We start from the raw sequence: 16118 nt of genomic DNA on the forward strand, positions 1-16118 counted from the left end.
TCACTCGCTGAAATCGTTTGCGCTTCTCTGGCAGTCTCTTTGCTCTCAAACAAGTGTCCCGTGAGGGCAGGCGTTGTCTGTCCATCCCCGTCATGCACTGTCCCTGCCTCCCCGGTGCCTGGCCCGTTGTGGGTGCTGTCAGTGTCTGCACAGTCAGTGGTAGGCGGATAAAACCATTGGAGCCCAGGTCCCTCCTCCAGCTCCCGTGGCCCTGGAGTGTGGTCTGACCTGGGGGTCCTGCGATAGCTGGCAAGATGGGACCCCTGGGCACCGCTCCAGGCTTGGCCGCCTGCCGGTCGCATCCACCTCACCCCCTGGCAGTCACCACACCTCATGCATGCGCTCCAGGGCTCTGCCTGCGCCGGGAGGGCGGGGGTCTGAGCACAGCCTCTCCCCCGGTGTGTCCAGCAGGCGCCCTGAGCCCCACACGTTCGGTTTGTCTCCAGATACTGCACCCCCCGGCACCAGGACTTTGATGACCTGGAGCGCAAGTACTGGAAGAACCTCACATTCGTGTCGCCCATCTACGGGGCCGACATCAGTGGCTCCTTGTACGATGACGTAAGTACCAAGGCCCGTCGGTGCCCGGTGGATGCAGAGGCGGAGGGGGGCGGGCGGGAGCCATTCTGGACCACGGAGGCTGGGATGACGCGGAAAGCTCCTGACGCGGGGCCTTCTGGTTGGGCTCTGGTTTCTGCTGTGCCTGCAGCTTAGGATGAAAGCGGGGAGCCAGGGGTTGCCGCATCTTCCCTGCCTGGTCATAGCGCTGCCCCTGCCCTGATCCCACGCTCAGCCACTGATCTAGTGACCCTGCCACAAAGTGGTTGTTTTGTTTTTTGTTTGTTTTTTGGCTGCGTTGGGTCTTTGTTGCTGTGCGCGGGCTTTCTCTTGTTGCGGTGAGCGGGGGCTACTCTTCGTTGTGGTGTGCAGGCTTCTCATTGCGGTGGTTTCTTTTGTTGCGGAGCACGGGCTCTAGGCTCGTGGGCCTCAGTAGTTGTGGTGCGTGGGTTCAGTAGTTGTGGTGCATGGGCTTAGTTGCTCCCCGGCATGTGGGATCTTCTTGGACCAGGGATCGAACCTGTGACCCTTGCATTGGCAGGTGGATTCTTAACCACTGCGCCACCAGGGACGTCCCACAAAGTGGTTTTAAAAGGATGACATGGAGTGTTCCGTCCCTCCTCCCAGGGCCTCTCTAAATTCTCGGTTGTTCGAGTGCTTTTCTTCTCGTTTCTATCACTCCATCTTCCTGGAAACCAGCCGGCCAGGCCACCCCTGGGTCCACGCACGTCCAGTCTGTGTGCTGGTCCAGGAGGGCCCTGCCCCTCATCCTTCGGGCCTGTGCTGCCCGCAGCCTGTCCAAGGGTGAGACCTGGCCCTGGTTGAGGCTGGACGCCGAGGCCCTGGAGGGTGCTGGTCTTGAGGAGAGGAAGGTTTGAGGTGGGACCGTGTTTTGGCAGGGACAGTTTATGAGTGTTTACGGGACCTCAGATAACCCTGGGATGGGTCTGCTGGGGTGAATTTCAGAGCTCCAAAGCCTGACTCTCCTGGGTGTGTTCTGCACGGGGGTCCCTGGGCTAGGATCCGGCCCTCTCCACTCCCCGGGGGCCCCTCTGCCTCCCTGCGTGCCCCCCCTCCCCAGTCATCCCTCTGAAGGTTGTCTGGTGGGAACACTGTCGTCCACTCAGCCCTGCTCCCCTGAGGGCAGCTGTGGGCACCACCTGGTCTTGGGTGGGGGAGGTGGGGGCGGGAACAAAGTCTCCTCCTGAGAAGGGTCAGGACCCTCCCGGGCGCCCAGGGGAGCAGCCTGTTAGAACAGGCGGCTGGTGTTTCCCAAAAGGCGTGGGAAATGCGACTGCCGCTCGGGTCCCAGCAGGAATCACTGCCGTTGTTTCAGTTCACTGGCTTCACGGAGCCCAGCTGACCTGGGCCCCGCTCTTCCACTAGATGGTCTGCTTTGCAGTGGGTGGCACCGAGGGCGTTAGTTTGTTACCTGGGAGATGCAGGTCAAGTTCAAAGCGAGCTCACCCACCTCCCCCAGAACTGCAGGGAGGTGTTTGCCCGGGGGTCCAGCACTGAGTTTGCCTCCGCCCTGCGTCTTCCTTCCTGGGCCTCCGTTTCCTCATCAGTAACACAGGGCACAGTGGGTGTGTAGCAGTCCTTCAGTGGGGTGTCCTGGACCCTCAGCCTATCCTCTTGGCCTTGACCCCAAAGAGTCAGATGACCTGCACGGCCAGGGCTCCTCCCGGTGAGCACGTGGCCCCTGGGAGCAGGGCTGCACCTGCTCAAAGGATGCGACCCCAGAGGCCCTGTCGCATGCACTGCAGCCCAGGCCCGTAACCATCACCTCCTGCCGGCACCCCTGCCCCCGGCGCACCTCACCTGTTTCCCAGCCTCCCACTGGGATTGGTCGCATTGTCCATGGCGGGTTTTGCGGTTACACAAGTGTGTCTTGGCCCCACGGGCCAGCTCGCCCTTGGGCCAGGACAGAAGTTCCTATGGCAGGTTGACAGGGGCTGGCGGGGCTGTGTCCCCGGGGCTTCCTGGGGCCCATTGGGGCCTGTCCACTGCTCCCCCTGCTTCTCTACTTGCTTCGAGGGCCTCCGGGCCCGGGGAGAGGAGCCCAGCCTCCAAGGCCCCCATTTCCCATATCAGGCCGCTGAGGCCGGGACCACCCTCTCTGGCAGCCCAGGATCAGGGCTAGGCCTCCAGTCCCCTCCGATTTCACTGCACTTGCGGCTCCTCCTGGAAGCTACTCAGACAGGAGGGCCTGGTGGGTGTCCCCAGGGCCATGTCCTGTCTCCCAACACAAGGAGAGCGATTTTCCCCCTGGGCCTCTGCAGGCAGGGCCTGGGCTCTCCCGGGCAGGAAGCAGCCTCTGTTTTTTTGTTTGTTTTTTAAAATTTGATTTGTTTTTATTTTTGGCTGTGTCAGGTCTTAGTTGCGGCACATAGGATCTTTCGTTATGGTGCGTGGGCTTCTCTCTAGCTGTGGCATGCGGGTTTTCTCTCTCTAGTTGTGGCATACAGGCTCCAGAGCTTGTGGGCTCTGTAGTTGTGACATGTGGGCTCTCTAGTTGAGGCATGCAGGCTCAGTAGTTGTGGCACGTGAGCTTAGTTGCCCCATGGCATGTGGGATCCTAGTTCCCCGACCAGGGATTGAACCCACGTCCCCTGCATTGCAGGACAGATTCTTTACCAGTGGACCACCCAGGAAGTCCCAGGAGTCTCTGTTCTTTAACCACCACCCTCCCATGTAGGACGTTTAGTCCTTAGAGCATCTGGGCGACTTGCTGCCAACTCCAAGTGGGGACATGGAGGCTGGGAACCTTGCCGCGTCCCACGCTCTGTGTCCAGTCACCAGCTGGTGCTAGAATCCAGGCCGTCTGGCCAGTGGCCCCGGCTGGCTGTGCCCTGTGACCGCGGCCGGCTGTCCTCTTGACTCGGCCGCAGTGTGGACCGTGGTGCCTGGGGGTCGGGGTTGGCCAGCCCCTCCCACCAGCCCAATCCCAGCGTGCGGCTCTGCTGCTCGGTTTAGGGACCGTGACTTCTGGGAAGGGTACTCGACCCCCGCAGCCTGACGGGATGGAGTAACTGAAGTTCATGTGCTCGTGTCCAGGTGGGTGTGGAGTCAGATGCCTGATTGTCCAGTGGCCCATGCTTTCCCACGTGCAGTTGTGGGAAGTCGGCGCTGGTTGGATCACTTTGACTATCTGAGTTGCTGTTGCTTTTTCTTAAGCGTTATTGAGATATAATTCACCTGCTATCCAATTCATCCATTTAAAGCGTATAATTCAGTGTTTTTTGGAGTATTGACAGAGTTGTGCGGCCATCACCACATTCAATTTTAGAAATTCCGTCACCCCAAAAGAAGCCACGTCCACATTAGCAGTCACCCACATCCCCCTCCCCAGCCCCTGACAACAGGAACCCACTCTCTGTGTCTGTGGATCTGCCTGTTCTGGATGTTTCCCATCAATGGAGTCACACCCTTCTGTGTCCTTCTGTGTCTGCTTCTCTCCCTGAGCATCCTGTTCTTAGGGTCCAACCCATGCTATAGCGCGTGTCAGGGCTTCTCTCCTTTTCATGGCTGAGTAATATTCCACTGCATTTGATGGACCACATTTTCTTTATCCACTCACCAGTGGATGGACGTTTGGATTATTTCCACTGTTTGCCTCTTAGGAATAACATTGCTGTGAATATTCATGTACAAGTCTGTGTGTGGACGTGTGCTCTCATTTCTCTTGGGCAGCTCCCCAGCAGTGGGATGGCATGTCCCATGGGAACTCCATGTGTAACTTTTTGAGGAACTGCCAGACTTTTTTTCCAAAGCAGCTCCCCATTTTCCATCCCTAGTAGGCGAGCCTGAGGCTTCTGATTTCTCCATACCCTCACCCACACTTGTTGTCTCTGCCTTTTTGATTTTAGCCATGCTGGCGGGTGTGAAATAGTATCTCATTGTAGCTTTGATTTGCATTTCCTGGTGGTGATGATGTCGAGGGTCCTTTCACGTGCTGATTGACCATTTGTATGTCTTCTTTGGTGAAATGTCTGTTCAGCTCTTTTGCCCATATTTAATTGGGTTACTTGTCTTTTCATTACTGAGTTGTAAGAATTCTTCATACATTTAGGATACAAGTCCCTCACCTGATAAATGATTTGTATTTCCTTCCGTCCTGTGGGTTTTCTTTTTTTTAATTAATTAATTTATTTATTGACTGTGTTGGGTCTTGGTTGCTGTGCGCGGGCTTTCTCTAGTTGCAGAGAGCAGGGGCTACTCTTCGTTGCAAGGTGTGGGCTTCTCAGTGTGGTAGCTTCTCTTGTTGCAGAGCATGGGCTCTAGGTGTGTGGGCTTCAGTAGTTGTGGCATGTGAGCTCAGTAGTTGTGTCTCACGGGCTCTAGAGCTCAGGCTCAGTAGTTGTGGTGCACGGGCTCAGTAGCTCCATGGCATTGTGGGATCTTCCCAGACCAGGGATCGAACCTGCGTCCCGTCCCCTGCGTTGGTAGGCAGATTTTTAACCACTGCGCCACAAGGGAAGTCCCAGCCCCTATGTTTTCTTCGAAGAATTTTATAATTTTGGTTCTTAATTTAGGTCTGTGTTCCATTTTGAGTTAGATTTTACATACGGTGTGAAGAGGGAGTCCAAATTCATTCTTTCTCATGTGGACAACCCGTTGTCCCAATGCTCTTTATTGAAAAGGCTATTCTTTCTCCCGCTGAGTGGTCTTGGTACTCAGTGGGATCCTGAATAGTAATTAGTGATGATAATTTAAACAGATATATTCCCTAGGGCCATTTCAGGATCACAGCACAGTTGAGAGGAAGGTACGGAGTCCCATCCGCGCTCTGCTCCCCACACCTGCAGCCTCCCTCACTGTCAGCAGCCCCACCAGAGCCGTGCGTGTGTTGCACTGACGCCTTGTTATCCCCCAGATTCCGTAGCTGAGATTCAGGTTCACTCTTGGTGTCGTATATTCTACAGCTTTGGACACGCGTGTAATGACAGGTAGCCACCACTGTGGTGTCAGGGCAACCTCACTGCCCCGAAAAGCCCCTGGGCTCTGCCTGGTCATCACTCTGCCTCCCCCAACCCCTGGCAACCACTGATCTTTTTACTGTCTCCATACTTTTGCCTTTTTCCAGAATGTCCTGTAGTTGGAATCGTACAGTATATAGTCTTTTCAGATTGGCTTTTTTCACTTAAGGCATAGGTATTGGGTTGGCCAAAAAGTTCGTTCGGGTTTTCCCATAAGACAGGATGGAAAACTCGAACTAACTTTTTGGCCAGCCCAGTTTTTAAGGTTCCTCTGCGTCTTGTCATAGCTTGATAGCACGTGTCTTTTTATTTTTATTATTTATTTATTTATTTATGGCTGCGTTGGGTCTTCGTTGCTGCGCTAGGGATTTTTCTCCAGTTGTGGTGAGCGGGGGCTACTCTTCATTATGGTGTGCAGGCTTCTCATTGCGGTGGCTTCTCTTGTTGAAGAGCACAGGCTCTAGGCATGCAGGCTTCAGTAGTTGTAGCACGTGGGCTCAGTAGTTGTGGTGCACGGGCTTAGTTGTGGCGCACGGGCTTAGTTGCTCTGTGGCATGTGGGATCTTCCCAGATTAGGGATCGAACCCACGTCCCCTGCATTGGCAGGCGGATTCCCAACCACTGCGCCACCAGGGAAGTCCTTTGCATGTCCTTTTAGATCTGAATAACATGCCATCGTATGGACGTTTCATGGTTTATTTATCCGTTCACCCACTGAAGGACATCTCGGTTGCTTCCAAGACTGGGCAGTTGTGAATGAAACTGCCATAAACATCTGTCGCCAGGTCATAAGTTTTCGACTCCTTTGGGTTAAATGCCAAGGAGCGTAGCTGCTGCAGCGTATGGGAAAAGTATGTTTAGATTTGTCCTCTGCCTTCCAGAGTGGCTGGACCATGTTGCATTCCCACCAGCAGTGAGTGAGGGCTCCTCTTGCTCCACATCCTCACCAGCATTTGGTGTTATGAATGTTTTGGGTTTTGGCCATTTTAATGGGTGTGTGGTGGTGCCTCAATGTGGATCTGCTTTCGTGAGGTGTCTGTTCAGGTCTTGGACGCAGTTTTTATGTAGATTGTTTGCTTTCTCATTGTTGAGTTTTGAGAGTTCTTTGTATATTTTGGATAACAGTCCTTTACCAGATGTGTGTTTTACAAATATTTTCTCCGAGTCTGTGACTTACCTTCTCATTCTCTTGAGGACCCAAAATTATTGTTTTTAAACAAAAATTCAGGGAATTCCCTGGTGGTCCAGTGGTTAGGATTCGGCACTTTCACTGCTGGGGCCCGAGTTCGATCCCTGGTTGGGGAACTAAGATCCCGCAAGCTGTGTGGTGCAGACAAAAAAAAAACAAGAAATAAAAAATTCAAAAACTGGAGCTTTGGTCCATGAGAACCTCTGGGTTTGCTCTCATGGGCTGTTGACAGTCGGTCATAGCGATGGACCCACCAAGGGCTCTGTGGCCCAGTGCAGGCTCAGCGGCGCTGAGGCTGAGCTCCGTGGCTGAGTCTGCCATGAGTTCTGGAAGAGAATTTGGGACTTTGGTACCATGTGTTTGCCATGCCTGACCTAGTGCAACAGTCTCCTTGTACAGATGGGGAAACTGAGGCCCAGAGCATAGAACAACCTGGCCCAGGATGAGTTATCGCCCTGCTTAGTCTCTAGACCCCAGGTCCCCTGTCCACGTGGGCTGGATGGGGGTGGGTGGCAAATGGACAGAGCTTTGGGGAGACGACATGTTGCTGGCGCCCCCAGTCTTGGGCATCTTCCACTTGAGGTGGTGCCAGGCTTCTCATGCTCACAGTGGGGGTCTGGTCGTGGCCCTTATGTCCTGGGCTCCGGCCATGGCTCACCTTGCAAAGACTGAGCTGCCAAGTCAGGGGCCTGGAACGTGGATGGGGCAGGTGGCACTGGGTGGGTCTGGGCTTGAAGGACCACAGCCATGCACTCAGCATCTCAACAGCCCCGAGGCTTCCCCTGGGACTAGAAGTCGAAGACAGCATGTTTTACGCGCTCTTATGACAAGACAGGGTTTGTTTGCTTGTGGCATTAGGAATAGATGAGCCTGGTGGGTGGGGATTCCAGCCTCGTTTGCCTGGCTCTGAGCGACGGCCCCGTCTCTGCTGTGGGAAGGTGTGGGAAGGCCTGTCTGGCATGTCGCGGGGAGCCCCGCTCGGCGTGTCCTTCCTCCTTCCGTGTCACTGACTTCAAGGCACGTGAACGATTCACTGCCAGCTGTGGCCTCCGCAGTGTGGCCTTCCCCGCCCACGATTCATGCACAGCTCAACGTGGGACCCGGGGAGCTGCGCCTGACCGCCTGGCCCGGCACAGAGCTGGGCGTCTACAGGGCATGCGGAGCCCAGGGTGGGTTTTGGGCGCCGGGGTGGGTGAGGCTCTGAAGTGGGCAGGTGTGGGGCAGAATGCTGGCCTTTGGGCCCTGGTTCGGGGTTAGACCGCAGCCAGGCCTTGGAAGGAACGCGGCAGGTGTCTCAGGGCTGGCATCCAGGGGCGCGTGGCCGTGGGGGAGGCTGGGTGCTCGCAGCGGCCGGCGCACTGACCGTGTACTTGCTGCCCTGCAGGACGTGGCCCAGTGGAACATCGGAAACCTGCGGACCATCCTGGACATGGTGGAGCGTGAGTGCGGCACCATCATTGAGGGCGTCAACACCCCCTACCTGTACTTCGGCATGTGGAAGACCACCTTCGCCTGGCACACGGAGGACATGGACCTGTACAGCATCAACTACCTGCACTTCGGGGAGCCCAAGTCCTGGTGAGGGGCGGCCGCAGCCCCGCCGGCCACTGCTGAGGGAGGCAGGGCTGCCTGATGGCCGGGGGGTGGGGGGACGCCTTTCACGTGGCTTCTAGGGGTGCAGCTGGGACGAGCAGAGGTGGGGGGGTTCTCCCAGCCCAGCCCCGCTAGATGAGGTCAGGCACATCCCCTGGAAACACGCTTCCAGATCCCCAGAGCTTGTGGTTTACACCCAGAGCGCCTCACATTGAACGTGGCTGTTGCCAGGCTTCTGGTGGCGCCTCCCGGGGCTGCGTCACGCACAAGGCCGTTGTGCTGGGGGCTTTGGGTCCACGGGCCTGGGGAGCGGGCGGCCTTGTGGCTGAGCCTCCCCTCACCCTCCTTTTGGCCTCCAGAGTTGGAGGGGGGGTTAGCTGGGACGCCCCTCCCGGCTGTGTGTGTGGGGGTCCACCTGCTGTTTGCAGGGCAGGGCGGGCATGCCGGGCTCTGAAGGGCACTCTGTGAGCGCCGGGCCCTGCGGGCTGGGCCGGACGTCCAGCGTGATCGCTGAGCACTCCCCTGACATGCAGCTTCTGCCAGGAGGCCGGCAGGAGGCCATCTTTGTTCGCTGTGTTTCCAGCAGAGACTTCTGAGCGGGGGCTCTGCATCTTCCTGCCTCTCCCCAGCTGTTAGAAGATTCTGTTGTCACAATAATCATCACGGCTCAGAGGGGGGCAGGAGGGGAAGCGGGGCGCAGAGAGAGGCGCTCTGGAGCTCAGCCAGTGAGCCCTCGCCTTTATACTGGGGGCGGGGGGCAGCAGGGACCCAGGTGGGCCCTGGCCAAGGCGCCCCTACCTTGTCCCAGCAGAGAGCTGAGCCCCGCATGGCTGAGCCTGTGCCTGCCGGCCCGGAGGAGGGCCCCCCACCCCCTGAAGTCACGGGGACATCTGGGCCCTTTGCCGAGGGGTGGGAGCAGGCCCCCTGAGCGGCGGCCCGGGTGGGAAGCCAGGCCTCCCTGTTGGTGGTCGGCTGTATGACCACCCTCTCTTCGCCTCCGCCATGGACAGAGTGAAGCCCCCGCCCTCCTGTCTGGCAGTGTTTCCCCTCAGACGGGCAGGGAAGGCTGGGGACACGTTGAGGACCAGCGTGGCAGGCTTTGTGTGAATTTCCCAGGGCTGCTGTAACAGAGGACCACAGATCTGGTGGCTTTAACTCAGCGCACACTTGTTTTCTCTTTATTTATGGCTGTGCCGCGCAGCATGGGGGATCTTAGTTCCCCCACCAGGGATCGAACTTGTGCCCCCTGCAGTGGAGTCTTAACTGCTGGACCCACCAAGGAAGTCCCATATTTGTCGCCTGACAGTCCTGGAGACAGGAGTCTGACTCAGCCTCATGGGGCTAAATCCAGGCATGGGCAGGGCTGGTCCTTCCAGAAGCTCCACAGGCGGATCGGTTCCCGCCTTTTCCAGCTTCTAGAGGCGCCGCATCCCTGGCTTGCGGCCCCTTCCTCCCTCCTCACAGCCAGCAGCGCAGCATCTCCTGTCCCTGCCTCGGACCCTCCCGCCTCCCTCTTATAAGGACCCTGTGATGACACTGGGCTCCCCGGGAATCCAGGGTCACCCCCGTCTCAGGGGCTGTAACTTAATCCCTCCTGCAAAGTCCCCTTTGCCGCATGAGGTGACATGCCTGCAGGTCTCGGGTTTAGGCTGCGGCCGTCGTTGGGGCTGATATTCCGCTGGCCACGGGCCCTGGCCTTTGAGTTGTGCTCCTTTGTGTGTGTGCTGGGATCCTGTCACAGTTCCATGGGCTTCCTGTTTTCCATCCGCTTCTCTCCTTTCGTGGTCTTCTGTGACTTTACGTGGCCCTTGATCATTAAAAACGGGTGGGGAGGTTTTTGCCTTTTGGGAAAGATTTAGGGAGAGGGTGATAGGTGGGTGACGGCGGCTGAGCAAAGGCCTGCGTCTCGCGCCTGCCGTGCGGTCCTGCGCACCGAGCGGAGGGGTTTCCTGGTCAGGGTGCCGTCCCAGAGCTGCCCGGGAGACCCCAGTGACGGTGCAGCCGCCCTGTCTCTCCCCACCCACGGCAAGGCACGGCCAGGACTGCGTGGAGGCCCCCGTCCGGGCCTGGCGGGAGGGGCCCTCGCTCTGCCGCAGGCCCGCATCTGCAGGGTGAGGGTGGCCCTGCCCCTTCCCTCCCCGCAGGCAGCGTCCTCCCCGTGGGCCTGGCGGGCTGAGTGCAGACAGGTGGCCTTTGGGCTCCCTGAACAGATAGAGCCACAGGCTGCGGCAGCGTGTGTGCGTGTGAGGATGTGTACATTTGTGTTTGTGAGTGTGAGTGTATACACGTGTGTGTGTACGTATGGTATGAGCGTATGTACATGTGTATATGTGTTTGTCAGCTCTATGTGTGTGTGTTGTATAAGTGTGTATACGTGTGTCTCTGGTACCTGTGTGTGTGTCATGTATCTGTGTATGTATCAGGTGTCCATATGTGTGTGTAAGTGTGCGTGCATGTGTGTCAAGTATCTGTATGTGCGTATGGTCATCAGGCGTGTGTGTGTGCGCGCACACTGCTGGGCCCAGCTCGCTGGCCTGGGCGGTGCCTCGTGATGGGGACATGAGTGTCAGGAGGGACAGCCGCCCGCCCGGGTCTCTGAGTGGCCGCGTCCCAGTCCTGCCCCAGCGCAGCTCCCCCGGGGGCCACTAGATGGCGCTCCTGCCCTTTCCTCCGGCTGTGGCTCTGCGCGCGGTGTGGAAATTTCCCAGGTTCTTTCATCCTTTTATAGACTTCTCGACCTGGCAGTGGCCGTGAGGTCCCGGAGGCCCCCTGCAAACAGCAGCTGGAGGAGAGGAGCTCGGCCCTTGCGCGGTGGGAACCCTTAATCCTGGGTTTCCTTGGGGTCTCCTAACCAAAGGGGCCCTAAGGGGAGAAAACCCACCTCTTCCCTTTTTTTAAAAAAAAAAAAGAAAGGAAGAAAAAAGACAAAGCCAGCATCTCCTGTTGGGTCCCCACGTGTGTTGGGCAAGGGAGGGTGAGCTTTCCGATGCAGGCCTGCCCTGGGGACAGGCCGGCCTCGGGAGACGGGGGCCCTCGTGTGTTCTTTGGGGACATGTGGCCCCCGGTGGGCTGGGGGTGTCAGGGAAGGTGCCCTACTGGGAGGAGTGAGCGGCTGGGGGTCTCCGAGAATCGGCTGGGACCGAGGGCGGGTGGAGGACAATGGGACTGGGTTCAAGGAAGGTCCCTGAGAGATGGGATGGCGGGAGCGTGAGGGCCAGCAGCACCCAGTGACAGGGCAGGGCTCCCCTCACTCATCTGTGCCCCTGGACGGCCCCCAGCACCCCTGTCCCGTGCTGCACCCCTGGTTTGCTCAGGTGGGCCCTGCTCTCCACGCACGGCCCACCTACCTCCCCCTGCCCCCAGCCCAGTTCCTGGGGAAGCAGCCAGAGGGCCGTGTTCACCCCAGCGGTGGTGCCTTATGGGAAGAACATTCTGGAAGGCACTTGACCTGGATCTCGGTTTCTGGTCTGAAGCGGTGGGGTTGCACGTGGGGGGTCCCTCACACTGCCCTAGTGTGGTCGGTGGGGCTCCTCCAGGCGCCGTGTAGGATCCAGCTGCAGGGGCTCCGCGCCACCCGCCCTGCCCCTCCCCACACCCGGCCAGCTCAGCTGGTGCCCTTCCCGCTCTCTCCCCGGGACTGGGGTGGGGACCGCAGATGTTGGCAGGACACCCTGTGTTCGTCCTTCTGCGTGACCACCTGCTGGCCGTGTGTGATGTCAGTGTCAGTCTTTGTCCACCAGACACAGACCCTATGAGGTCATGGCCCTTGGGCTCCACCCCCCCCCCCTCGTGTCCCCATCCCCAGCAGGGGCCTGGCACAGGGTGGGGGTGGGCTCTGACCATCAGGAGACCTTGGTGCTGGGAGCACAGCCACCCCGCAGCCTCTGGGAGCTGCACTCCCTCTTGGGCCAACATGGACAGCAGTGGGGGCTGGGGGAGGCTGGGGGTGCTCGTGAGAGGTGTCGTCTTGTCCCTGGGCTGGGGGTTCAGGGAGCCACTCAGGATCCCGGGAGGGTGGTGCCCCTGCTCCCTGCCTTCCCCTGGGCCCCAAGGGGGGCGGGGGCGGGGGCAGGTGTTCTCCGGCAGATCGCGCTCCCACGTCTGTCTCCCTAATCACACCACGCTCTTGCGTCTGTACTAACTTAATTGCAACCATTTCGGAGTATTTCGGAGTATTTTTTTTGAACGTGTCGACTTACTCAGGTTTACGGCGTCTCCTGGAGCCTTTCTGGGTCTGTTGCTGCTTTGGTAGCGTGATTTGTGTGTCACAGTGACGCATGCATCCTGGTGTCCATAAAAGCATGGAATTTGCTCCGAAAGGCCGGCATTGTGAGGGGCCCTCAGACAGCGAGGCTAAGAATATCTGAAGCATTTGAGGGCTTCAGATCCCTTTAGAGACGGGGATTTAAAATAGAAGTGGCCTTCCCGTGGCCCGGACGGTCGGCCAGAGAGGCCAGGAGGTCATGGGCGTCGGGAGGTAGGCGGAGCGGTTCTGCCTAGCTTGGGGGGCTCGTCCCGCAGGGTCAGGCCTGGGTGCGAGGGTGGCCGGGGCTCGGCACCCAGAGACCCCCTGGAGCCCCCAGTGGTGCTGGGTCGGCCATCCTGGGGCTGCTGTGCCTGCCGGGCCTCCCTCGACATCCGCCCCTGGTACAGCCCCTGTGGGTCGCTGCGGGCAGCCTGTCGCCAGGAACTGTATCAATAGATGAGCGTGTGACCCACCCTCCTGTGGTTGTTTCAAGCTGTTGCCCAGACACAGGGCTCGTATCCACACGCAGCATCTGCCCACGTGTGGGTGGGTGGAGGATGTGCTCCCGGAGGGCCCCAGGGCGGGACAGACACACAGTGTTCCCAGAGGGGAGTGTCTGGGCCGTGACCTTGGCCATCAGGCAGCCCCTGGACTCTGCAGTTGGTTTTCTCCCTGCTTTCCCAGCTTCTCCCGCCCTCCAGCATCTATTTGTCTGGGGGTCAGGCTCCCCAAGGCTGGGGGGACAGAGCAGGGGAGAGGGTCTCTTGGATTCTGCTCCCACAAAGGGCATGGAGTCCCCCCTCGCGTGGGAACGGTCCTGGGAGTGTGATGGGTGGATCCCAGCAGGCAGTCAGTCGGTGGAGGGGGTGCGGGTGGAGGAGCCGGGGAGCCTCTCCCAGAACGTCGCTCGCTCCCTGACCTTTAAGAAACCTGAGTGCTGCACCAGGGCGCCTTGAGAATTTCTCCTTTTGATTCCACTGCACCTACAGTTTTTCTTTGGCATTTTCACTCAGCGGAGTCTCACAGGAGAGGGATTGGGCAGCCATTTCTTTTGCTGCCGGGAAACTTGACACCCAGCAGGCCTGTAATTGGTACTCCAGAGGTGTGCCTGCGTGTGAGTGTGTGTGCATGCGTGGGTGTGGGTGCCCGCGTGTGTGCGCACGTGCATGTTTGAGGGTGTGTGCTCCCTGCCGTGGGGCACAGGAGGGAAGTGGTCTGGTCCTTGCTGTGTCTTTGGCCACAGCTTGGGAGAGAGGCTGGATGCCCTGGGCTCAGGACTCAGGGGTCTGTTGCTGTTTTGGGGGAGGAGGCTGCTGGGCTGCTCACTTTCCCCTTGACAGGTGCCCTCGCAGCCCCTTGGGACTTTCCTGCCCCCCCCCCCCCCCCCCCCCGCAAGGCAGCATCAGCCACTGCCCAGCTGCACCTCCTGCGGGCATTGATTAATCCCTCCCAGTGAGCCCCAGGGGACTGGCGCCTCCGCCCCCCTCCCTGGCCGCACACTGCAAGCTCCCTGGCTCTGGCTGCAGGTGGCGCTGCTGGACCACAGTGCCAGGCCGGCTGCAAGGGCCTCTGCTTTGTCCCAGCGGCAGAAGGGGGAATTCTGGTGATCGATGGAGCTGAGCAAAGCAACCCCGGGCAGCAGCCCCGACGGCCTGTGGTGGAGCATGCTGGCGACACCGCACGAGGTCCCTGGGTGACCTCGTGGCTTCTGAGAGCGTGGCGTGGTGGGGACCAGGGGGCCCATTCCCTGACTCAGGGGCAGCCTCTTTCCAGTGATGCGGTGAGTCCTCCCAGCCGCCTTGCCCTGCCGTGGCGGGAGGGCTGGCTGGGCGCGATCTGGAGTGGAGATTGGTAGGAGTCTGACAGCTTCACAGATTGCCTTTAATAACTCAGCTTCCCAGCACCACGCGCTGTCCCTGTACAAGATGCCAAGTGAGATACAGGCACTGCCTCCTCCCCTCCTTGCCCCGGCCCCGCCCCAGCAGGGCGTCTGGGGACAGAGGCGCCACAGCGCAGCTCAGCTCAGCAGCTCTGTGTGACCGCGGCACTTGGGGGGCCGGGTGCAGAAGACCTGCCGGGATGATGGAGGGCGGCTCGCTGTGTACCTTGTAAACACGCAGGGGAAACCAGCCAGACTCCTTCTTCCTCTGCCCTGGCTCTTGAGCTAAGAGGACCAGAAATCGAGCAGCAAAAAGAATGTTTTCGAGCAGAAAGCTCCTCCTGAGAGCAGATTGCCAGCAAGTAGAGAGGTGTCAGGACCCCTGTTTGTTGGAAGATAACAGATAAGGCGGCAGCAGTGTGCTGTCCAGGGCCCAGACTAGCCCGAACCTGTTTGCAGAGACACCGTCCCTGCAGCCGTGGATGGAACCTGCCCTCACACGCAGTCCTGCCCAAAGCTGGTCATCGGGGGTTTTATGATGGGGGGGTGGTCGCCTCTCTGCAGAAGGACCCTCATTCTGTGAGAAATGGCTGTTGTCCTAAACAGTGTGGCCAGCCGGGGCCCATCTTCCCGGCCCGTGGATCCTGAGTCTGAAGCTTGCCTTGCACTCACTGTTTGATGCGTGGGGCTGTGGGCAGCAGGGGGCGCCTTCTCGGTCACCTCTTTTGACAGTGGCTCTGGCCCCAGCAGCAGGCCTGGTTGTCCTTTACGCCCTGAGCACCTGACCCATGTGCCCAACACCTCCTTCCTAGACACACGGTGACCTTGGTGTTAGGGTGGCCAGCCCGACTTTCCTGCCTTTGGAGCCGAAAGTCTCGCATCTTGGAAGCCCTGTCAGACCCGGGTGGACCTCGGTGCTTGGTCACCCTGGAGTGTGCACACGTATTGTGTGCATGTGTCGTGTGCACATGCGTGCACTCATGTTGTGTGTGTGGCAGTACGTGTGCAAGCATCTAGTCTTCTCATTCAGGCAGTTTGTGAGTCTGGCCTCCAGGGTCCCCCGCACTCCTGCCCTGGGGACCATGCCCCGAAGAGTACAGACCTGATGTTCTGCGAGGTGACTGGGAGCCCTGGCAGGCGGCTGTCACTTCCAGCTGGGCTTTGCAGCCGCACACGGGCCCTGCAGCACAGGGATGCTGGCGCAGCGCTGGGAGGAGTGGTTTAACACGAGCCCAGGAGGGCCTGAGCACCTGGGGCTTATGGGAAGCACAGCTGTGTTACCCCCACCCCGGGACCCCTCCCCGCCCTCCTGACAGAGCCCTCAGCCCGCTCTTGTTGGGACCATGTTGTCATTCCCGATGTCACCAGCCCCCCCCCCCCCCCGCTTCCATTTGTCAGGATTGTGTCGGAAATCTAAACCGAAAGCCGACTTCAAAAATTAACTCCTGATGCTGGAGAGACCTTTGAGTCTCAAATTGGGGCATCAAGTGTCATCAGGCTACGAGGATAGGATTGCATCATTAATTACCCCAGCGGGTGCGACAGCAGGCAACTTCGGAGGGTTTTGTGCGGCGTGCCACAGCGTGGTTTCAATCACAGGGCAGCCCACTCTTGCCAGCCTCGCCCGCGCTGCACCCAGTAGCCTGGTGCTGCGCCAGCAAAGCCGGGCGGCGG

The 16118-nt window shown here is 59.0% G+C and overlaps 1 protein-coding gene across 2 annotated transcripts in view; it reads left to right on the forward strand.

The window, feature by feature from the left end:
- The window catches only part of KDM4B (lysine demethylase 4B), a 144569-nt gene that overhangs the window by 49829 nt on the left and 78622 nt on the right, over positions 1–16118 (forward strand). For both annotated transcript variants that reach the window (XM_057708595.1, XM_057708597.1), the window contains exons 5-6: positions 447–561; positions 8111–8304. In XM_057708595.1, the coding sequence (XP_057564578.1) occupies positions 447–561; positions 8111–8304 (309 nt within the window). The remainder of the gene's footprint in view (positions 1–446; positions 562–8110; positions 8305–16118) is intronic.

This window comes from Hippopotamus amphibius, chromosome 15 (assembly GCF_030028045.1).
Source record: "Hippopotamus amphibius kiboko isolate mHipAmp2 chromosome 15, mHipAmp2.hap2, whole genome shotgun sequence".
NCBI classification, from domain to species: domain Eukaryota; kingdom Metazoa; phylum Chordata; class Mammalia; order Artiodactyla; family Hippopotamidae; genus Hippopotamus; species Hippopotamus amphibius.